Here is a 24,162-nt window from a genome sequence, read left to right as displayed (position 1 = left end):
TTTCTGTTCTTTAGGCACCTAACACTATTACAGAGTCGTATCGCTCGGGGATCACATGGAAATGCTGCCACTAGTGAGAACACCTACATTCTTAGTTAGAACTTGGAGAAACAGTCTTCTCTGGCTTTCCCCCCCCCTGCTTTTAAAAGAAATACATGCCCATTTAACAAAAACAAAAAAACCTCTCAGTTCAGAAAGACACAGGGTAGAAAAACATAAGCCCACTGCTGCCCCAGAGATAACGACCATGAACCACCTCCAGGCCTTTCTGTCTGTGGATCAGAAAGTCTGGAAAACTGTCTTCTCAGTGCCCATTTCCCCATTCCCCCTTCCTGGAGTGGCTGCCTGGCATCCGCCACCTGACACACACCCTTCAGTCTTCTCCACGTCCCCACCCAAGGCTTCCAGGACGCGGCACTCTCACTAGTCATCCCCTCTACCTCCTCTGCTCTGTTCCACATTTTCCCCCAGCCTCTTTGTATAGGAGTGTGCCGGGGTTCAAGCCTGGTCCTCCTCTCTCCTCTGTCCACACTCGCTTCCTTAGAGATCTCACCCAGTGTCCTGGCTTTAAGTGCCATCTAGCCAAAGGCTCCTAAACATATATGTCAAGTCCCGACCTCTCTCTTTCAAACTCCAGACTCCTAAGATTTATTTTGTCTGCTCTACTTCTCCATTTGGATGTCTAATGGCATTTAAAATTCGACATGCCCCAAACTGATCTCCCGATCTTCCTCTGTAAACCTGCTCCTCCTATAGCCTTCTCATACACTATGGTCTGCCTGACTCACCTCTTTCTGTCACACTCTACACCCCATTCATTAGGAAATCCTGTTGGCTTTCCGTACAAGATATATCCGAGATCTGGCCAGTTGTCACACCTCCACTGCCACCATCCTGGTCCAAGCCACCCTCATGTCTGACCTGGGGGACTCCGATAGCCTCCTGGGCGGTCTCCCTGCCTCCACCCTTGCCCACACATACAGTCTACACAGAAACCAGTGATCCTTTGAAAACATAAGTCAGATCATGTCCCTCCTCTGCTCAAGATCCTCTTATGGCTCTCCTTCCACTCAGAGTAAAATCCACTTACGGTAGCTACAAAGTCCTCAGTGATCTGGGTCCATCGTGACTTCTCTGGCCTCATCTCTTCCTACTATTCCCCGAGACCACTCTGCTCCAGGCCACACTGGCCCCTATCATGATTTCTTACACAGCCCAGGCATGCTGCCGCTTTAAGCCCTTGCCCTGGGCTTCCCTTTGCCTGGACATTCTTCCCCAGCTGTGCACATGGCTCATGCTCTCACCTTCTCCAAGCCTTTACTCAAATGTCACCTTCTCAGTGAGCCTACCCTGACTACTTTATTTGAAATTGCCAGCTGTCCCTTCCCTAGCACCTAATAATCCTTTTTCCTGCTCTACTTTAAAAAAAAAAATTCCTTAGCATCTTCTAACATTTTTAATTTATAATGCTTTTGTTTACTGTAAGTCTGTCCCCAACTAGTACATAAGCTCTATGAGAACAGAGATCTCTGTCTGTTTTATCTTCCCATATATCCTACGCCTTCAAGAGTGCCTAGCACATGGCAGTTTTATCATCACATATATCCTACACCTTCAACAGTGCCTAGCACATGGCAGGCATTCAACAAATGCTTGTCAATAAACAGATGAAAGCTCTCTTAGGCCTGCCCAGTTGCTCTGCAGCCTTTCTGCCACTAAGACCCTTCACACTGAAGAACTCTGGGCCCCAGTGACTTCCTGTCAACCAGAAGGGGTAAACTCTTCGGATCCTCTGTTCTCCTCTTTCCTTCTCAACCGGGTACCTGCTGAGAAACCTTCTACCTGTGCAGCCCCACTAACGGGATAACTCTTGGATGCTCATCTGCAGCCCAGGCTGAGCTCCTGGCCACTCACCTGAAAGTCCTCCTCATCCAAGATCTCTTTCCTCCACTTGATCAAGAAGGCTGCACACACGTAGAGATGAAAGTGGGAGAACCCTTCTGGTTCAGACTGGGAAGGGAAAAAGCAGAGTTAGATCAAGCCCTTCTGAGGAGCAGGCTCTAGCCCTCTCAGTTCCAACCCTCTGCAAGGTGGGAGAGCAGCACAGCACCCCTTTCACGGCTGGGGAAACAGAGGCCTAAAAGATTTTGCAGAGGGCCAGCCCTGAGGCCGAGGCAAACACAGAGGTAGGAGGGAGGTGGGGGAACTTCTGGGCAGCCATACTCCGCACCAGGCAGGGGGCTGGGTGCTTAGGGCCAGCCTGGCGTGGAGCGGGCGGGGGCTCTCTGCGTACCTGGTACGTGTCCCACAAGCGGATGGTGCAGCGCAGGGGGAGCTCCCGCATAAGCAGGTTGTTCATCCAACGAAAGGCAAACTGTAGGTATTCAACCTCGTACCTCCTGAAGTGATTATGTACCTGCTCTGAAACAGGAAGTGTCATTGGCCCCGGGGGGCACAACCTAGGGGATCGGACCCCGAAAAAGTCACATGAGCCAAAAAGGCAGTTTCCATTTCTTTTCACCCCCTCCCCCTGGGAAAGACAGACAGAGAGGGGCCAAACTGGCATCTGACTGTCTAAAGGACAGTCGGTGTTTGATTCCACCATCTCACAGCGACACCACATGGTTAACTGACTCAGCCCCGCACATGGGAGGGCTCTTTTAACATCCCATAGTGATGCTCTAGGTGCCTTTCCTCCTTCACAAGGCTGCTCTAGCCATAAAGCAGGAGACCCAGGTTCGCTTGGTTGCCTGACCTTATTACTCATCAGAGAAGGAGCCAGAATGGAAAGAACCCGGGGGGTCACCTTGGCGACGCTCCTGCTGGTGAGGACCTCCTCTTCAGCATCCCTGACAGACGGCAGCCAGCAGGGACTTAAACACTGCTGGTGAAATAGGTTCACTGACTCCACTCAAGGGCGGCCTCTCCCGCTGATGGATTAAGCGATTCACCAGAAAGTGCTTCGCCGTATTCAACAGAAACTAGCTGCCTTCTAACCCCCACCCTTGGTATTTGTGTGGTATTCTGGAGCAACGCAAAACAAACCTGACCCCTGTTCTACAGAACAGCCCTTCAAAGAATGCTGAATAGGGTTTTTAAAAAAATCACTATCCTCCTCAGTTTCCTAATCTATAAAATAGGGATAATAGGGATAAACCTCAGAAGGTGTTAAGGATGATAAAATGAGAAAACAGAAGTGCTTACAACAGCACCTGGCATGTGGTAAATAATACAATTATTATAGAATAACTATTAACAATGGTTATTTCTGGGAAGTAGAATTAAAGGAAAGGGGAGGATTTTTACTTTGTGTTTTTCTGAATTGTTTAAACTTTTGTAACGAATAAGAATTACTTTGATAATTCAAAGAAAGAGTTAACATATATACATTTAAAAATCCACTATCTTAAGTACAATGCCTTTATTTATCTGGTACGTGTGAGGGGAGAGAAAACAAGGGTAGGGCAGACAGTGGCTCTGCCCTCTGGAACCTGACTGATGACCGGCCTCTGTGAAGCAGCTTAGTGCCCTGCCCCTGCCTCTGGCAGCGTGCACCCTGTTCCAGGACCCAGGTGAGGGATGCAAGAGAGCCGGAGGTGGGCCCGCCATGGCGCTAACAGCTGGGTCAGGGCGATAAGAGGAAAAAACCATCCCACATATGATGCATAGGAAACAACTATAAATAAGAAAATGAACTGGGAAGATTGAAATCCTAAGTCATAAAAGGAAGCTGGAGTGAGTGGAACAAATCAGGGAAGGTTTTCATGAAAAGAGGACCTGGGAAAGGAGAGAAAAAGATATGCAATTTCTGTATGGGGGAGGGGAAGGCAGTCCTTGGGTGAAGCAGAAAATCCATGAGTGAGAAAACCAGGGAAGGAGCCTGATTAGTTGGGTAGAAACTGGTGGAGCCCTAAAGAAGCTTTACAACTTAACTGGTGATAGAAATCCCACTTAAAAGAAGACCTTGCTATTAGGTTCTATGCTTTTCAAGAAACTGAACTCTGACTTCTCTCCCTAGGCCCCCGTTTCTTCATCAGTCGACAGGAGGGCTTTCCGAGCTGCCTTTTAGTTCTCACATTCCATGCTTCCAAGCCAGAGCCAAGGAATCACTGTAAGGCTCCCGTTCCTCAAAGACATTCTGCTTCAGCATGAGCCACATCTCATTTCCTCCCGGCCCAAAGAGGTCACAGGGAGCTATGGAAACTCCTGCTGGGGTATCAGCCAGACCTGAGGACCCTGCGTCAAGCCCAGGAGCCCTGAGTTACAGCACCACGTGAAGCACAAAGTCAGACTACAGACTTGATGCCAAAAGCAACGGCGAGCCACAGGAGGTTTCAGAGTAGAAGAGGGATGTGACCAGAGCTGTGCTTCAGAAAGATGTGGTCACGTGACAGATGGTTTGGAAGAGGAAAGAGTATGGAGGAGGCAAGTCTTTCTAGGAAGAAGTCACAGAAATCCAGGCATGGCTGGACCAGAGCTGTGGCTAGGGAAATGGAGAAGAAAGGGTGAATGTGAGGAGAGATGCTGAAGGAGAACTGATAGAACTTGGTGACAGAAAACTAAAGACAAAAAAGAACTCGAGATGACAGCAGAGTCCTCACCACACCTTCCTGTTGAGATGTGGAAGGATGCTGGTGCTGCCAACAGCAGAGAGTGAATTGGAAAGGGTCACGGCTGGGAAGGGGGCTGAGGAGAGGACCCACAAGCATTACTGGCTTGTGTCAGATTGTACTGTGCTTCTGCGATAGAATTCCTCTTCCTCTGAACCTACCATCGATCCGGCTGACAAGCTCTTCCAGTGCCTTGACCTTCTTCTGGATCCCTGGTTGTGCAAAGGTGTAGTTATCCTGCAAATGACATACAGCCAGGATGAAGAGGGACTCCAAACAGACATGCTACCACCTCTCGAGTTCAATGAAACACTTTTAAAAGCACAAGCTGTTTTTCCAAAGCCTGTGCCAGTGTTTCGAGGAACAAAGAGATCCACAGAACAGCAGTGTGGGGAGAGCCTAACAGAGCCCTGCACTGTGGAGACTAACCACATGGCTTGGGGTGCACAGCAGAAAGGAGGGGCGTGCTCTGATGACAAAGCCAGGGCAATGTGCAGAGTTCCTGAGACTCCAGGGGACACCAGACCATTGCCTATTGAAAGCTAAAGCTAATGAAAGAGGTAGAGATGGATCAACCAAAAAGAGGAGGCGCCATGCTGGGCAGGGGCCCTGTCTGATGCAGAAGAGCAATAAGGAACCCAAGGGCCTGCAGGAGCCCCTGGACCCAGGCGTCCTCCAGGGCAGAACCTGCTCACCTGGATCCCATCCAGCAGCTTGCTCATGCACCAAAAGCTGTCAGCTTCAATGCTTCGCAGCATATCCTGAGACAAATTGGTCACGTCAAAGTTCTCCACATCCTCTTCTGTAAAACAAAAGGTGAAGAAAGTCCAGAGGTCTTCTCTAAAAAATGGAGAAAGAAAGATAGAGTCTCATGTCTTCAACGGGGTCCTTACAGCCAGGGGAGATGCCAAGGAAAAGGGCTTGCCCTCCTCCTCCCCTTGTCAGGTGGGCAAGGTGTCCCAGGAAAGTTCTTGAGGATCTCATGACAACACTGAACAGGCCATTTCTCACACCAGTTCCACTGGGTCCAACATATCTTTCTCTTCCTCTGTGTCTGTGCATTCAGTTTCAGAAAAAAATACTCAGGCCTTATGTGCAATGAGCTATATCCAGCCCCCTGGACATGGTCTGGAAAAATTCAGTAAGCTGTCTAGCCACTCACACTTATATGTAGTGAGAAGAGCTGAGATCAGATAGCCCTCACAGTTCATTTTAAAGATGGAATCCCCAAATTCTGACAAGGCAGACCCACAGCCTCACCACTCAGAAGGGAAGATGAGTGACTGAAGGAAGATGGCCCAAAGCTGTGGGAGCTTCTAGGATCTAATTTCACCAAGTTCGGAGTTCCCAAAATGGGTTCTGCAAAACGTCAATCCTATATGATACTCAAGGAAAAAGGGGCTCCATAGACAAATATGGTTGAGAAATGCTGCGTTAAATATCCCCATCTTGGAGACTCACAAAGATCACAGCACACGAAAGGATTTGAGAAGTTATAAGAAATTCTGCGTTAAGTAAATCTGCTTACCCTCGTGTGTCCAGCATTCTCCAAGCTTCTTTAGCCACAAGACCTCTTTTAAAGAGGACCATCTATTAGCTTCTCATGGAAACTCCATACTAAGTAACAGGAGTGAGAAGCTATCTGTCTGGTCTGAGATGAAAGTGGGGAGAAGATAAGGAGTCCTACAGAAACCTGAAGAAGGAAAAGGCCATGAGATGCTTCCTTCCTGCCATAGAGAAGTGACAGTAGTAAGGCTCTCTTCACCGGACAAGACAGGCCGCCTCAACCCACAGGCCCCTGCAGGCCTGTCAGAGGCCACAAGGAAATGTTCAGGCCCTTGAGTTCTGTGTCAAAGGCAGCTTTTCTCCTCAGACCCACAAGCCCTATTTTGAACACAGGACATTCACTGCAGTTCCCTATGCTGTAAGAGACACATGCATCCGACAAAATGTATTCAGAATCCAGCCCTTTCATCTATGAGAATTATTACTAAGACCTACAACTGAACCTTCTGAGGACAATGCGTAACAACTCTTGGTTTCTCATCCCGTACAAACACCGTTTTTTAATGGACATCAAGGGCTATAAAAACCGTTTGGGGGAGGGGAGGTGCTTTGTCAGAAAAGCTATGATCCTGGGAACAACCTAAAAGTCCAACGCAAAGTACCGCCACAGTTAATACGTGTAAAGTGCTAACAACAGTGCCCGGCACACAGTAGGCACAATATCACTTATTTGAGATGAAACTTATTAGGAATTTGTAATGACATGGGAAAGCGTGTCACAGTGTTAAGGGAAAAGAGCAAGGTACAAAATTATTTATGGTCTACTCTCAACTACTCTTCATACAATATTTATGTGTGTTTATAGAAGCACAGAGGAAAGACAAAATATATCACAAGGTTTACAGCGCTTATTCCCCAGGTGGTAGGGATGAAGGATTTTTATTTTCTTTAAGCTTTACTAGACTTTTAAAAATTTCTACAATAAGCATAATTTTTATAGTCAGGAAAAAAATCTACATTATTTTAGGGAACAAGGGCTACAATTGACTATACCTGCCTTTTATCACCAAAAAAGAATAAAGAAGATTTTTTAAAATACCACCAAGCCTGCAGAAACTAAGATTTTGCATAACATATAAAGGTCCATTTGAGAAATCACATTTAAAAAAAAAAAATGCTTCCAAGAAATACCATCTTTCTTTTTTTCCTAACTTAAACATTATTACGTAGTATTTTGGGGGTGGCTATATATAGATACCATTAATTTAATTAACTGATACTGGGCTCTAAGATCCAGCTCAGAAGCCTCCTTTTTCTTTTTGCTGCATATCACATTTCTAAGATCCTTCCATGCTGCTGCACACGCCTCTAGTTCACCGCCCCATGTATGCCTCCACCACCTCATGGACCCGTTCCCCCGGGATGGCCACCCAGGGGCCTCCAACTCCCACCATCACAAACACGGCCCCAAGGAACTGGCCCCTCTGCCCCCATAAGAGAACTGCTCTGGGCCAAAGGTTTAGGCAGACCTAACCCACTGGCACCACCAGGCCACTCCCAGGACCAGACTCCCAGCAGGGCACGAGAGCGCCGTTTCCTTTGTAGTGAGTGTGGCTTCTCACAGTAAGTGTCCTAAGCAGTAACTCCCTCTTTACGAGAATAGAGTTGTACAAAAAAAGTGAAACCCACAGGAAAGCTCAAGACAAAAACCCCTCCCACTCCTCATACACATTTCCCAAACGCAGATCCAGAGCTCCGTAATAATCTGAAGGGTCTTTTCCAACTTGGGCATTCTACGACTCTAGAACATTGCAGTGGAAATGCACTAGGAAGGGAAACACAGCACAGTAAGAAGGAGATAGAGCCTGGGTTCCCGAGTGCACAGCTGCCATGTCAGCCCCAGCGGCCTGGGGCTTTTTTGTCAGACAGAATAGCATGCTGTCAAGAGCACAGACTCAGGAGCCAGACTGCGTAACTCAAATCCTGGCTCTGTCACTCACTAGTTATGTGGCTTTGGGCAAATGATTTTACCTTCTGTACCTCAATTCCTCATCGGTTAAGGTGGTATTGTCCTACCAGTGTCATAGGCTTTTGTAAGGATTAAATAAGTTAATATGTGAAAAGTGCTAACAACGGTGCCTGGCATAAAATAAGCATTATGTAAATATTAGCTAGTATTATTGTTATTAAATGAGGAACAAATAAACTTCTATCTTGTTTAAGCCACTGTTATTTTGGATCTCTGTTATCTGCAGCCAAACCAAACCTAATCCCAAAACATACCTTAAAAACAAGCCAATTTTCAAAGCTTTCCATCTCCACCTTTTGGTCTTAAGGAGGAAAATCTAACAACATGAGGTCTTAAGTCGTTAAGATGACACTCATAGTAACTGTACTGATTCCACACCTTTAGCTGTCAGGGAACAAAGGGACCAACAGACAAGACGCTGACCCTCTTTTGGGGCCTTGAGTCAGGGCTGTTGTTCCCACAGGTTCTGCCCTTAGGCCTGGCCTGCCCATTAGCCCTCTGCCTTCACAGACAGTGGGACAGTTTGCCAGCATTTCAGAGAGTGGGAGGAGAGTTTAGTTTTAGTGTTCTGCCTGCTGGGAGGATAAAATTCACACATTCACTCAAAAACTGTGAGCTGAGTGCACCAGCAAAAAGCAGTAGAGAAAGGGAGGTCCAAATGCTCTCTGAAGGGCTTCATTCAATATAAACAGTCTGTTCAGAAGGATCATTAAACATCCCACTTGAGAAAATTCAACATATAATGGAAGCTGGAACGGGAAACCATGCCAGCAACACAGTCTCGAATGAGGGCAGCGTCTTTGGTTGTCATTACAGAGCACACAGCAGCCAGGACTCAGCCTGCAGGGGATGAGATTTTAAGTATATTTTATAGTTATTTTAAGAGGCAAAGCATCCAAAAAGAGGAAACCCAAAAGCTCTTTATAAAACTCAAATTGCCCACTCTGGGCTTGACAAGAATTTGCCCCATCTATTAGCTGATAAAAGGTACTTGAGTGGTCGCTCCAGTCCAGAGTTTATTTTTCTAAGAACTCCAAGTCCTAGGTCTAAAATCAGCCTCACATACGATCAGCCTTAAAAACTCCCTGACAGCTTTGGGAAGAACTAGCTTTGCTTAAAGTGACAAGAGTAACTTGTCCATTCCCCGCTGTAGGCCCTTCCCAGGAACATCTGTGATCGCTGGGCAATTTCTAGACGTCATGCTCTGCAGGGTCACAATGATTCAGCCTGACTGGCAGGCACGAGAGGATTCAGAGCCTCGGGCTGCAGACAGCCTTTCTATTTTCCAAAGCCTCAGCTTCCCTCATTGCTGTCTGTTTTTTAAAACTGGACTCATAGGAATACCTTACATAGTATTTTCTGATCACAAAAGTAAACTGATTAAGAAAAGGGAAAATAAATCTTTTTGGCCATATATCTAAAGAACCTCATAAAACAGGAACTTAACATATTTCATCCAGAAAAACAGGTTTAAGAAAAGTGTCAAAGAATTCATCTGATATGCATACACGTGTATGTAATAATTTTTAAGTGGTTCGAGTGCTGTGGAAACTTGTTGCTGGGTATTATTCATCTGGCATTTTCAGGCAAGTATTTGATGGCAGCAGCCAAGACAATGACACCACGGCAAACCTTTGCATGGAGAGAGAAGGTGGAGGGCCCTCGGCTAACCCTGGGGAAGACAAACGCCCTGGCAGAGAAAGGACAGTGAGGAGAGCTGGTCTCTTCCAGGGAGGGGGTCAGAGGAAAGACTTCCGAGGTTCCTGCAGAGCAGAGACCCACAGGGAGGCAGGTCTGGTTCATGAGGACCGTGTTTCAGGCTGTGTGAGAGGAGACGTGCTGTTTCAAAGAAGCAGAGAAGCAGCTGACCGTGGACCCCTTCCTGACGCTGTGCCAGTCAATCAGGGTAGTGACTAAAAGGTAAATATTAACTCAGGATGGAACACAAACTCTGGCTGTACACTACTCAGTGTGGGGTAGCCTAGGTGTACGTGTCATGATACTCTGCTTAAAATTAATTTTAAAAACCAACATACCACCGAATTATCTCTATTTTCCTTAGGTTCCTATATTAATTTTAATTTTACTTAGCAAACATTAGTGCCTGCTGGTTAACTCAGCCTCCTGGCACCAGGAACCCAGATTATATGAGCTCAAACTGAGTATTGAGGTTATGGGGCCCAGGGAACGACCAGGTCCAGCACACACTTAACCTTTTGGGACCTGCCCAAACACCACCCACAGAGACAGGCAGCACATCACCAGACAGGCAGTAGGCAAACAGGCTCTGGGGAGTCCAGGGCCCCCAGTGCCAATGTCCACTGCCCAGAGGCTCAAACATCTTGAATATGTTGGCTACCTCAATTTCTCCTCTGTTACAATTTCTCACTTATTCTTGGGTCAGATGAGAGGGAGAGCAAGCCAGCAAGCGAGCATGCATGTTCCACCTGGCTCACTGCCAGGGAGAGAGGAGGCCAGGTCTTATAGTCCCAGAGGAGACAAGCCACGACCTGCCCTTGGAGAACTCACCTCCTACATGATAGGAAAAGCACTGCACATCCCACCAAACGCACACACTGCTCTCAAGAGTCTGCTGAAAGCAGCTCAGCTCAGCACTCTGACTGGGCTCTCCCCACACATACATCTGTTGCTGGGAAGAGCCTCAAATATTCCTCAACTGCCTACCACACGGGAGGCTGCTTCATCTACAAAGACAGGGCCAGGAGGCATCTTGAGGAGAGGGTTAGAGTCCTAAATAGGGTGAGTGCTAAAAGATTCAGCATCAGCCCCACTCTCCAATTCCCTCCAAACCAATAGCATTAAAATGGAAAATGGAATATCTTTACTATATAATTCAATTTATATAAAGTTTAGAGATAGGCAAAACTGTTGAGGTGTTAGCAGTCAGTGAAGTAGCTGTCCTTGCAGGGGTGAGGGGGAGGGGCTGGAAGGAACAGGAGGTGATGCCTGCCATGCTGGAAACATTCCCTGTCTTGATATGGGTGCTGGTTATTTGGGGGAATTTACCGAGCTGTACATGCATGATATATGTATCTTTTAAAGTGTATGTTATACTTCAATACAAAATTCACATTTTAAAAAGCCAAACAGGAATGTCCTCTTAAGACAATAATGAAAACAACCATTACTAGGAAAGTTTGTCCAGTTTCATCTTTGGCCCTCACACCTCACCAGTCAGGGAAGAACAGGATGGGCAGGACAGCTACCATGTGCAAAGAGCCGGATATGGGATGGGGAGTGAAGCCTCCTGGAACTGAGCATGGAGCCGGGGGATAATCCATGACGGCCCAAGAGCAAGACATGGCGACAGGGTCCGCGGTACCTGGGAACGTCGGGAGTTATTAACAATAACTCCTTTTCTCTGAAAATCTGAGTGCTGACTATCAAAAACTCACTGCACGGTTTGCCCCCTTGCCTCCTTCAGGACTTTGCTCAAACGTCATCTTCTCAGTATGACCCTGGCTCACTGCCCTGTTTAAAATCTGTTCCATTCCCGCTCTTGCCGCAGGGCACACCTCTGTCCTTTCCTGCTTCGTTTTTCTCCATGGCATTTATCACAATCCAACAAATACCTATTTTTCTCTTTTTTGTCTGGTTCTGCTCATTGGAATTTAAGCTCTATGGAAGGAATTTCTTTTCACATATAATCAGCATACAGTAGACTACACATAAGTACACAGTTCTGTTTCGACACGTATATATCTGTGTAGAAACTGTCCCAGTCGAAACAGAGAATATTTCCATCACCCCAGGAAGTTTCCTCACGCCTCTTCTCAGTCCGTCTCCCACCAGAGCCAACCACTGTTCTGACTTCTATAGCTATAGATTACTTCTGAACTCCCTTTAAATGGAATCATACAGTGTGTATTTTTTTGGCATCTGGTTTCTTTTGTTCAACATACTGGCTTTTGAGATGGTTTCTTTCATGTTGGTGCAATTATCAGTAGTTCACTCTTTTTTTATTGCTGAGTATTCTTCCATTGTATGAATATCCATTTTCCTGTTCATGGATATTTGGGTTGTTTCCAGTTTTTGTCTATGTGAAGAGAGTTGCTATGAATATCGTTGTACAGCCCTTTGGGGACTACAGGCTTTCATTTTCCTTGAATAAACACCTAGAAGCAAAAGGCAGGGATTTCTGTCTACTTTGTGGTCGTAACCCCAGTGCCTAGAGCAGTGCCTGGCACAGTGTGGGTGCTGAAAAAGCACTTGCTGAGTGAGCGGTGGTACTCCAACTCCATCCCTGAGGAGACAGAACTTCCGGCTAACTCAGCAAGCGTCAGAATGCTGTAACTGACCGCCCTCCAGTGGCCAAGCCCAGCAAAGCTGCACGAATGCCTGATTATCTTGCAAAGTTATCACAAAGTTTTCAGTCTCTCATTCATCTAGACATGGATGGAATGCCTGTTCTGGACACCAAAATGAAGGCATTGGGAATATAGAGATGTTTAATATAGTCTCTGGCCTCAAAGAATCATATCGTCTGGCGGCAGAAGGGAGACACAAACAATAACTGGGGGGATGCAGTGCTACAAAAGAACCGTGCAGGTTAGAGGAAGAGTACCATTGGGGTGGCGGCGCAGGGGAGAAGGCTCAGGGCAGGCTTCCAGGAGGAAGGCGAGACTTAAAGGAGTAGCCCAGGGGATAAAGGCATGGTGCAAGACAAGCCTTTAGATTAAAAATGTCAATTTTGGATTCCTGAGTTTAAAGGGTGAGGCAGGGAGCAGTTACACAGGGCCTTGTACAACCAGCTGGAGAACCTGGATACTGCAACCTGTAGGCGAGGGGAGGCCATGCAGGGCTTTAAGCAGAGGAGCTGCGTGGGCAAGTCTGCGTTTAAATAGTGTGGAAGATGGGTTTGAAGGGGATAAAACTGGAGATGGGAAAACACACTTGGCCATTTCAGCAATCCAGGCCTGACCTAGGGCAGTCATAGGAAGAACGGAGAAGGAAGCAGATTCAAGAAGTACTTAGGGCATAAAACCATCAGAGCTTTGTAACTGACTGGACAGGGAAAAGCAAGAAAAAAGAAGCATGAATGATTCTTAGCATTTCTAACTTAAGTGACAGGAAAGGCTGCCACCCAAGAGAAAAGAGTGGCTGGGTGTGAGGAGGAGATGAGTCAGTCAAACACTGAGTCTGAGGAGCCTGCAGGTAGCAAAGACTGCTGCTTGTCCACAAATAAAGTTCCCTCCTCCTCCTTGGTGATAGGACCCCCTAAAGGCACTGGCTGCCTGGGATACAGACTGTTTTCCAGCCTCACTTGCCGATAGGAACGGCCGTGAGGCTAAGTTCAGACAAAAGAGATTCAAACCCAAGCCACATGAACTTCATAGTGTCCTTAAACAGTAGGAGAATGCCTTTCTTCCTTTTCTCCTCCATACTGGCTGGAATAGAGATGTGATGGCTGGAGCACAAACAGCTATCTTGGATCACAAGAAGGAAACCACGTGCTGAACATGGCAGAACAACGAGAGAGAGAAGCCTGGCTCCCCGATATCTGGGAGCAGCATACGAGCCCCAGACGACTTACCTCTTGACTTTTAATATGAGAAAAATAAGCTTTTCTATCTCGCTTAAGGTACTATTACTTGGAGTTCCTTGTCACAGGCAGCCAAGCTAATCCTAACTGATCATCTATGACATAGCCAAGCGGAAATGTCATGCAGGAAACTGGACACACGAGTATGGGAAAGACTCCTTCTGGGAGTTCCATCGCTGTCATGCTTCTAAGTGAAATCTGAAATGAAAATCCTGCTGTACTGCTTTACACAGAGGAGAAGAGGGAGAGTTACTTGATACTTAGTGTTTCATTTTGTAATGAAAGAAATCGCCAGACACCACTCTTTTGAAAACAGGACATGCCATGAGCCCCCTCTTCTACCTGATTTCTTCATACGCATCACTCAAATAGTTGCTATTAAGCAGTTTATTTTGGTGACGATCACACTGTCAATTACACTTGACATTAATATGTTCAGAGCTAGGTCAATAATATTGTCAAAGCCCGAAAGGTCTCGGAGATGAGAGTCTAGAAGTATTCCGCAGTCTCAGGGATCATTGTCCAGAGACTGCATCTCCTCAGGGGCGACCCTCTAGCACCGTCACCCCTGGACTCAGACACAGCTGGCTCATCCGCAGAGGATCCACTCCTATCCTAGCAGCTGCTGTATCTACAGAGCATCCACATCTATACCAGCGGCTGGCTTCAGCAGATAAAGAAGCTGCTTGGGGGCCAGGCTAGCTAGAGACAACTTCTCTAGCAACTCAGAGGGAAGTCACGGGGTCTCCCTGTTTTCAAGTATTTTACAGCAAACACGACACAAAGCATGAAGTCAGCTCAGGTATTGATTTATAAAAGTGACAGACAGACGGGGAGGAGATATGAGAGGGGCCGAACAACGTCCCGGTGGCCTGCGGGTCCCACAGCTCTGCCAGGGCAGATCCTCCAAGCTACAGTTCAGTGAGGCGGGGCGGCGGGTAAGGCTGCCTGGGGACACCCGCCCAGGATGACGAGGGCAACTGCCTGGCTTGTTCCATGTGTGAAGGATACCTGAGGCCTCCTGCAGCAGGGAGAGGCATATCAGAGAGGTCAGCATAATGCTTCTTACAGCAGCTGCCTTATTAGGATATGGCACCATTAGAGAAGGGGAAAAGAGAAGCATTATCCCTCAGACAGGAGAATTATTCTTGAAGGCCACAAACAATGCTGTATCTATGTTCAAGAAAGGCTTTGAGGATGGAGAGAAGTGTGTATGCCTTGTTTCTCTGAAACTTAATTTATATCCATCAACTGATGAACAGTTAAATCAAATGTGGTATATCCATACAGTGGAATATTTGGTCATAAAAAGGAATGAAGTACTGATTCATACTATGACACGGATGAACCTCAAAAACAAGCCAAGTGAAAGAAGCCAAACACAAAAGACCACCTACTGTAAGATTCTGATTTTATGAAATGTCCAGAAAAAGCAAATCCACAGAGACAGAAGGAAGATTAGTGGTTGCCTAAGGGTAGAGAGGATGGGAGGACTGGGGCTGACGGCTAAGAGGTACACAGTTTATTTTGGGGGTGATGAAAATATTCTAAAATCGATTGTTGTGATGGTTACAAAACTCTATAAATATATTAAAAACTACTGAATTGTACATTTTAAATGGGTGAATTGTATGGTGTATGAATTACATCTCAATAAAAAACCCTCAGAAAAATAATTTATAAATTTACTACAACACCAATAAAAATTCTAAAGGGTTCCCCATCTCCTGAATTTGGCAAGTTGACTCTAAAGTTCATCTGGAAGAAGAGCCAAGACAATTTTTTAAAAAGGATGATGAAAGAGACTGGCCTTGGAATAATAATAAAACATACTATAAAGTTTGAAAATCCAAGCTGTGTGGTACCTGCATAGAAATGGAGATAAACAGAAAAGAAATAAGTTCCATGTAAATAAAGGAATTTATATTATATTATGAAGAGGGATTTCACATCAGTGAAGTGCTATTGAAACAATAAACTATCCAGTTGGGAATGGTAACTCTAAATCTCAACCCCCACCAGACAGGAAAATAATTACTAATGGAATTTAAAAAGCTACATGTAAAACCAAAACCACAAGAGCATTAGAAGAAAACATGGGAGAGTGTTTTTATGATATTGGGGTGGGGAAGGAAGGACTTCCTAAGCAAGACACCAAATCCAAAAACTAGAGAGGAGATCTCTCCTTTGTGTCCCCTCCCGCTTTGCAATGACCTCTTTGCTTGTTTGCGAGTCCCCTCCCCACTACACGGAGGCTCCACAAGGGCAGGGCCCATGTGTGTTGTCTTAGTCACCCTATGCCCTGGCACACAGTAGGAGCTCAATAAATACCTGTTGAAGGGACAGATTTGACTACATAAAAATGAGCAAGTTCTATATAAGCAGACACAATAAACAAAGTTAAAAAGACAAATAATGGCCTGGCAGAAAAAATATATTAGGTTGAACCATATAAAACTCCCCATTTGGGGGGGGGGGTGTGTGTCAAAAATGATTGAATATTAGCAATTTCATGTGGTTCAACCTAATATTTTTAACACATACCAGATGAAGAATGAATACATCTAATTTACAAAAAGCTCTTACAAAACAACACCAAGAATCCAATAGAAGAAATAGGTAAAAGCTGAACAAGGAGATCACAAAAGAAACAAATGCTAAGACACATAAGAAAAGATGAAAAGTCTCACGGAGGAGCAGGTGGAAATAAAAATGGAAACAACACAGGGTTTATTTGCCAGATTGGTGAAGCACAATTACACTAAGATACCTGGTTTTGCGAAGGATGTGAAGAAAAGTGCACCCCAACATCAGAGGCTGGAGGACACACGGGCGTAAACTTTTCTGGAGTGGAGCTTAGTAGCTTAGGAGTAGCTATTCGGCATGCTCTTAGAACTAGCAATTGCACTTCTAGGCACGCTTTCAGAGAAATATGTATTTTAACACAAATGCACAAGAAAATATGTACAAGGATATTCACTGCAATATAACAGCTAAAAACTGTAGACAATTTAAACATCCTTCTATAGAAAAACGGTTAAACTACAGTAAAGCCTTATTATGGAAATAAATGTAATTGCTGAAAATGATGAGACTTCGAAAGCTGGCCACGACATTTGTGAATGGAAACAAGCAAGATACAGAAAGTACGGCTAGTTTGATCTCATTTTTCTGCACACAACAAAGAAAAATAATATACGCAGGTCTATCCACACACAGGAAAAGGTCTAGAAGAATACATACCAAAGGGTCAAGAGTGGTTATCTCGGGGGGCGGGGGTGGGAGAATTACACTTCTATATTGTTTGATGAGCATTTACTCCTACCGCAAATTTTTTTAAAAAGGCAAGGAGCAATAAAAAATGTGCTGCCTGCTTTGGAGCAGAGAATGAAGTAGAGGGAGCCATTAGAGGTCCAAGGACATGGATCTAAGTTGAGATACCACCAAGTCATATAAAGAGCACAGGTATTAAGGTCAAAGGCCTGAGTTTGAGTTTGGAAAACTCATTAAATCTCTGAGCCTTGGATTTCTACCTGTAAAATGGGCTGATACATCTACCTTCAAGAGACACTGGGGCCTACTGAATGAAATCAGGTACATCAAAGTACTCTGCAAATGGTCAAGTGCTTTAAAAATCAGAGTGATATTACTGGTTGGCATGGGAAAGCCCTAGGTTTAAAACTGGAAAAATAAGGCTAGTACTATAAAGTCCTAAGGGAAACAGGGATGGGAAACGATGAATTAAAAGAGACTTAAGAGACATATCAACCAATTAGAATGTGTGGACCCAATTTGGACCCTGACTCAAACAAACTGTTAAATATATTTATGAGAATTAGGAAAATTTTAACACTGTTGTATATTAGACTATATTAAGGAGCTATTATTACTTTTTAGATGTAATAATTGCATTATGACTGTACATTTCTGCAATCATCATCTTCTAGAGATATATATGGAAATACTTACGGATGAAATGATATGATGCTTGATATTGAGATTTGCTTCCAAATAATTCACAAAGATGAGGGGGTGGAGAATGGATAGAAGTACGGATGAAACAGGACTAGCTGTTGAAGTTGGGTGATGGGGATATGGGGATTTATGTGATTACTTTTTCTACTTTTAAATATGTTTGAAACTTAACAGAACTAAAGTTTTTGTAAAAAATGAATGGGCCCCACCTTCCCAGGTCTAGGAGAAGGTACCAAAGAACCATTTTAAGTCTGTTGCAGAGGTGACACTGAGCGCAGCCTTGCCAAAAAAGGATTCCTTGCCTAGAAGGGGCACAGAAACCCATGCTTTACTGTGTAAACACTGTGGATCAGCAATGGTTTCACCGTTCAGCATGTGGGGCTGAACCACATACCAAGATCAGAAGCAGTCACATCTATCAAAGAAAGGCACGGTACTTGGAAGTAGTAATGGGAAGGGCGTCTATAGAAAGTAAAGGAAAGTTTGGTACAAAATATAAATGGCAGCTAACAAGATAATTAAATATCCAATTAGAATTGCAGCTGCTGAGGAATATTTTTAACTGGCATAACACTGTTACCGAGATTTCATGCCAGCATTTAGACTTCAAATGTAGATTAATGAATGGACTAATACCTTCCTAGACCTTTAACACTATTTTAGAAAAAAAACTACTGCAAGAAGCAAACCAAGATGAGCTGCACTGCTCTTAACAAAGTTAAACACACAGAATTGACCTATTAATGTGAGGGGAAAATAGAAAGTCCTCCCGCACAAGCTTTATTTACATGCTTTTGGCAGCTAAATTTTAAGTTATCTTGCTTTTGCTTAAGATCCCCTGGTAAAGTGACCTTTCACCCGTACTCCCAGGTCTGTCCTGGGTGCTGACACTTAAGGGAACAAGAGATGGTGTCATTCAGTTGCCTTAACTTTTTGAGACTGCCTCATAAAAGACCAAAACACCATCCCTTTGAACCTCACCAGAAAACCCAAATGGGATGGATCGAGTGAGACACTTCCTATGCTCTCCCCCTCCAAGGAGCTCCTCCCTAGTCCACTTCTCGTTACCCTCCTACCCCCTGCAGCAATGGCTTTCTCCGAACACCACAATAATCCACCACTTCTAGTCTAAAGAAAAGGCTTCGAGTTCTACTCTGCCACAAACAAGGAGGCAGGGAATATCACAACGCATCTGTGAAATGAGAAGATTAGATGGACAGTTTTCTAAGGTCCCCCTCAATGCTCTGAGTCCCACATGAGCTTCTCTTTAACCAACTAAGACAACAAAACCAAAAGGAGAAATAGAAGCTTCTCAACTCCTTTTAAGACTCTACCTAATTTAGGCTGGCTGGAGGAGGAGTCTGGGGCTGTAAGAAAACCTAACTGCCACCCTGACATTTAATCACTCTATCCAAAGTGACAAGAGCTCAGTGGGATAAGAGGTGGAGGAGGCCGGGGAGAATATGTCCTAGATGTCTCCTTGGCCATTCTATTACCTCCAACGTGAACCGCATCCTGGTGCCACAACCTTTCCTCCTCTACATGTCCACATCCTGCTCCTGAGATACAGCATGTGAACTGAAGTGTGAAGGCCTGATGTACAATCTAAAATTCCACCTTTCACGGATGAGGGCCTGTGTTTGAGACAAGTTCAAAAAGATCCTAACATAACCTCAAATAAACCATCAAACTATCTGTTTATAGCGGAACATAAACGTATCAATTTTGTCAGTTTTGTGACAAAGCAGGTCCTTTTAGGTGACATCTGCAACCATCTCAAGAGATAAATTCCAAACTGCCAAAATAGGTTAAGCTGTGTATTCTAAAGCCACCATCTCTCCTTTAGGAAGACGTGCCTACTGGCTGCATTCTTGGGAAAAACAAACAGACCGCAGATGAGAAAGAGCAATAGCTTGTCCAACTTGGTGCTCATGCTTCTTACCCACATATTCTGAGAGGAAGACGACAAAGAACGGAGTGACCAGGTCATTAATTCCCTGGACATACCCACTGGCAGGGTGTCGGATGGCCCAAATAAATAGAATTCTTTCGAAGATCTAGGAAAATGAGAAAGAAAGAAGACACGACTGTTAAATCATGGGGACACACTCCCTCCCTCCATTTACCAACCTCACAGCTTATCTCAGGCTTGCTGCAGAATTTTTAGGAAAAGTTTTTAAATACTGCGGAACAAAGGAAGCATATAAATATAAAAAGTTTCTAAGATGCTAACCGTTTTTAAGCAGGGGTAGATACGCCTCGCTGTTTATTTATCTTTTCAGTATGTAGTCACCATGATATAAAATTGGGAAAAGGAATGGCTAGTGACACAAATGGCTTAGAGAAACGTTTTCTATGGGTGTCATTAATTCAGGCCACCACACTCTCAGTTGTAGATACATTTCTCTATTTCAAGGGGCAAGATATCAGAACATCTAACTTCTAAATTTCTTTCGGTCAATACAGGACTTAGACAGGAAATGCCTGCTCTACCACCCTCTCCTTTCTCCCTGCTGAGAAGAAAGCAGAGCGAGATCTAGAGTAGCTCTAACCCAGCCTGAGCAGGAACTAGTGACAGGCTGGAAATGCAGGAAGTCACTTCATACATTAGGATGCAACTCAGACATTTGCTGGGAACAGGAAGTCAAATAAACCAAATCCTATGGACTCCTAAAGCCGGGAATTTGAGAACAGAGAAATCAGCCAGGGCCTCCACAAGAAGGCCTCTGAGATTAAGTATATTAGCCACAAGAGGCCAGAGGCCAAGATTGGAGAGAAAGAAAAAATCTTTACGGTCCCTTTACAGAGTCCGGCCCTGTCCCATTCAGCTACATGCCCCTCTGCTTTCATTAGGCCCTCTGAGTTTTTCCCTCATCTTCTCTCAACCTGATAATACTCATTCTCTGGCTTCATCCTGGTGACCACAACTCCTTGGCCCGATGCATTCTTTAGGCTGGCTTTGACCAGGCTGCCTCCTGTCTCTGTGAAGCACACCAGAGGGAGGGCAGAGGTTATGGTGACTACATGCGGTGGGATGGGAGAGGAGAGGGCCTCCATAGCGTGTGGACTCTGCAGAGCCCCAACCAGCCGGCTCTGGAGGCAGATTGAAGAGCCCCTCTCAGAGGTCAGGTGCAAGGGTGAAAATATTTCCCAGGGAGAACAGTAAAAAGGAAATGGTTGGGGCCGGCCGCGTGGCCCAGTGGTCTAAGTTCGTGCGCTCCGGTTGGTGGCCCAGGGCTTCGCCAGTGTAGACATGGCACCACTCGTCAGGCCATGCTGAGGCGGCACCCCACATGTCACAACTAGAAGGACCCACAACTAAAAATACACAACTATGCGCCGGGGGCCTTTGGGGAGAAAAAGGAAAAATAAAATCTAAAAAAAACAAAACAAAGGAAATGGTTGTATGGTTTTGGCATTGGTTAGCTGGTATAAGAGAGAAGTGGAGAATCTAGAGACACAATAAAGGATGTTTCCCAGCCCCTGTGTTGAGTCTGCCTTCCAGCTGGCAGAAAGAGCTGAGAAATATTCCCACTGTCAACACCGCTGCCCTTACAGGCAGCGAGAACAAAGGCCCACCTGGAAGGAGCTGGCCCCTCTGCCTCCACTAGACTGGCTCACCTGCAGCCCTCTGGGGCTGAGGGAAAGGTGTGCCGTCCTCATCTGTGTTAGGTCCAACCCTCTATGGGGGCCTTCTTACATTCTAACTCTCTACTGCCAAATGACCCCCTCCCTCCCTTCAAACTGTAGCTCAAGCCAGACCCACCATGTTCAGGAAGATCTCAAGGGTTCTCTGCCCTCTGTCTCCTCACACCTCCTGTGATCTATGTCTGCCTGGACATCTCTGGTAAAAGCTCCTCTAGGTCAGTCCTTCTGAAGGACTTACCAGGGTTTCTGCTCCACACTATCAGTCCCTTGAGAATGCACAAATCCTTGGCAACTGGCTTTAACAATGGCCAAGGGCATGGAAGCCAGCTGTTCAGAATCAGGAGACCTGCGGCAATCCCTCTCTTGAAAGGATAGGATGATGCAGAGTCACGCACACTGTACAGGTGAAGACGCCAAGGGGATGGAAACTGAAGGGCACAAAGCCTGGTTACCAGGGGAGACCACGGACTCTTCACCACAGAAAAAGTCTGGGATAATCTCGCCTTGCAAAGAGAAGAGGATAAGATAACCCCTGAAGGTTTTTCTCACACCTCTTCTGCGAGTGTGGGTAATTCTGACTTACTATAGTCAATGCTCGAGTATCTTCCTAGTTTGCAAAGCAAGTCCTTCAGTAGTCAGTGTTACTTAGTTCTCTGCTCCTTGGTTGGCATTTTACTCTATTTAAGACGACTATAGCCTGCTAGATGAGAAGGTGATTCAAGAAAAAATTGGGGAGACTATAGTTTGAGTTTCCCTCTTTGTAGTCAGGTTCTACTACTAGGAGAAGCCTTTAAACAGGCTACTTTCCCTGTCTCCAAGTTTAGAGTACGCATGCACAGGTAAAAAATAAGTATCTAAACATCTCCAAGTTAAAATGAGGAATAAGTAGGGCTGAGCCATGGGAAACTGAACTGGAGACACAAGGGATCCTGCATGGCTTTTAGCTTACTTTGAGCTGAATCTTATAGGTAAGATAAAGGTGTCACCCTCAAAGTCTTCCTTATGCTGTTGGTAAGTCATGAGGGATCCCACCAGTAGAGATATCTATACTTAAACAGATAAAAGTCAAATAGTAATTATTTTGAGCATTTCTACCACCATCCCTCTCTATTATGAGGCTAAGTGAGAACAACTCAAATAGCACTTACACCCAGAGTCCTAGCTATCATGAAGCTGCAAAGGAAACCCGTAATCTCAAGGAGTTCATAGGTACTGCTTGGGTCAAAAGATAATAGTCCTACCGAGACCTTCCATCTGCTTCACTAACTTATTAGGTCTCAAAGTATCACTACTAACTCAACTTCTGGATATACATACAAAATAATTTAAAACAGGGACTTAAACAGATATTTGCCCACCCACATTCATAGCAGTATTATTCACAAACCCTAAAGGTGGAAGCAACCCAAGTGTCCATTGATAGATGAATGGATCAACAATATCTTATATACATATAATGGAATATTATTTGGTCTTTAAGAGGAAGGAGATTCTGGCACATGCTACAACATGGATGAACCTTGAAGATACTATGCTAAGTGAAATAAGCCAGTCACAGACGGACAAATGTATGATCCTAATTATTTGCGGTACCGAGAAAAGTCAAATCCATAGAGATAGAAAGTGGAATGGTGGTTGCTGGGGAATGGAGAGTTATTGTTTAACGGGTAAGAGCTCCAGTTTGGGAAGATGAAAAAAAGTTTTAGAGATGGACCAGTGATGATGGCTGTACAACAATGTGAATGTACTTAACACTACTGAACTATACACTTAAAAATGGTTAAAATGGGAAATCTTATATTATGTATATTTACCACAATAAAAAAAAAATCACTACCCTGGCTTGATAAAGTAGAGCAAACACAGGACTAGAAATTCTAAGACGTGGGTTCTAGTCTTCCTTCTGTCATCAGGTGGCCTCACGGCTCTGGGCAAGTCCCTTAAGCTCTCAAAGCACTACCTGGCCCATAACAAATCTTTGTTATGAGGATCAAATGAGAATGCACGAGAAAAGGCTCGGAAAGGACCAAAGCTCCATATCTGAAAACAAGGTACCATCACGATTAGCTGTAAACCTGCCCATAGTTGGAGGGAGGGCTACAGCACTCTTCCACGCAGAGCAGGTGCCAGACAGGTCGGGTGGAGAAGGGCCGAGAACGTTAAGTACTTCCCTCACCTCCTGAACAAGTGGTTGCTGGAACAATGGAATGAGAGGATTCGTCCTTGGAATGTCAATGTGAATCTGAAAAAGAGAAGCCACGTCCAAAAACTCAAATGCTGGTTTGTTCTTTTGAGAAGTTATTTTCTTAAGAACCAGGAATCAAGGGAGTAAGAATAGGAGCACAATTTATCTTTAGAAAGAACTGACACACACACGGAGGCCAGTTAAACCTACCTGTCCATCTGGAATACATTTCCATAACAGCAATGGCTTACTGAACAGTGAGGAACCCTCCCCTCTAAGACACCACTTACATCAAACAGCAATAGGCTTCACAACCTGAGACAATCACCTGCTTTTCCTATTGCTCTAAAGCCTGTTTCACTCTAGGCTGGTATTTACTTAACAGCTAAGATCAAAACGTGTACCCCTTTCAGAATCTTACTCATCAACAGTTCCCCAGAACTAAAAGAGTTCTGACAGCTGCAAAAATGTGCCCATGCAGGGAACTAGAAAAGGACCTGCTCAGGAAGTCGTGACATGTAAGAAGTGGGGAAGAACCGGGGGAGCTGGCCTTAAGTAACTGACACCAAAAGTTCTGACTTCTATCACCAAAGACATCACTCTGGTTGGCTTCGGTCTCTGGATTTCCCAACACCCAGCCTAACAA

General features: G+C 45.1%; 1 protein-coding gene across 4 annotated transcripts in view; it reads right to left on the bottom strand.

Moving 5' to 3' along the window:
- The window catches only part of TBC1D22B (TBC1 domain family member 22B), a 66,732-nt gene that overhangs the window by 15,938 nt on the left and 26,632 nt on the right, over positions 1-24,162 (bottom strand). For all 4 annotated transcript variants that reach the window (XM_001500276.5, XM_005603868.4, XM_070244498.1 and 1 more), the window contains 6 exons: positions 23,508-23,573; positions 19,626-19,740; positions 5,306-5,412; positions 4,772-4,847; positions 2,294-2,421; positions 1,915-2,010 (listed from right to left, as the gene is read on the bottom strand). In XM_001500276.5, coding sequence (XP_001500326.1) covers positions 1,915-2,010; positions 2,294-2,421; positions 4,772-4,847; positions 5,306-5,412; positions 19,626-19,740; positions 23,508-23,573 — 588 coding nt within the window. The remainder of the gene's footprint in view (positions 1-1,914; positions 2,011-2,293; positions 2,422-4,771; positions 4,848-5,305; positions 5,413-19,625; positions 19,741-23,507; positions 23,574-24,162) is intronic.

This window comes from Equus caballus, chromosome 20, assembly GCF_041296265.1.
Source record: "Equus caballus isolate H_3958 breed thoroughbred chromosome 20, TB-T2T, whole genome shotgun sequence".
NCBI lineage: Eukaryota > Metazoa > Chordata > Mammalia > Perissodactyla > Equidae > Equus > Equus caballus.
This window is presented reverse-complemented; position numbering and strand designations above follow the sequence as displayed.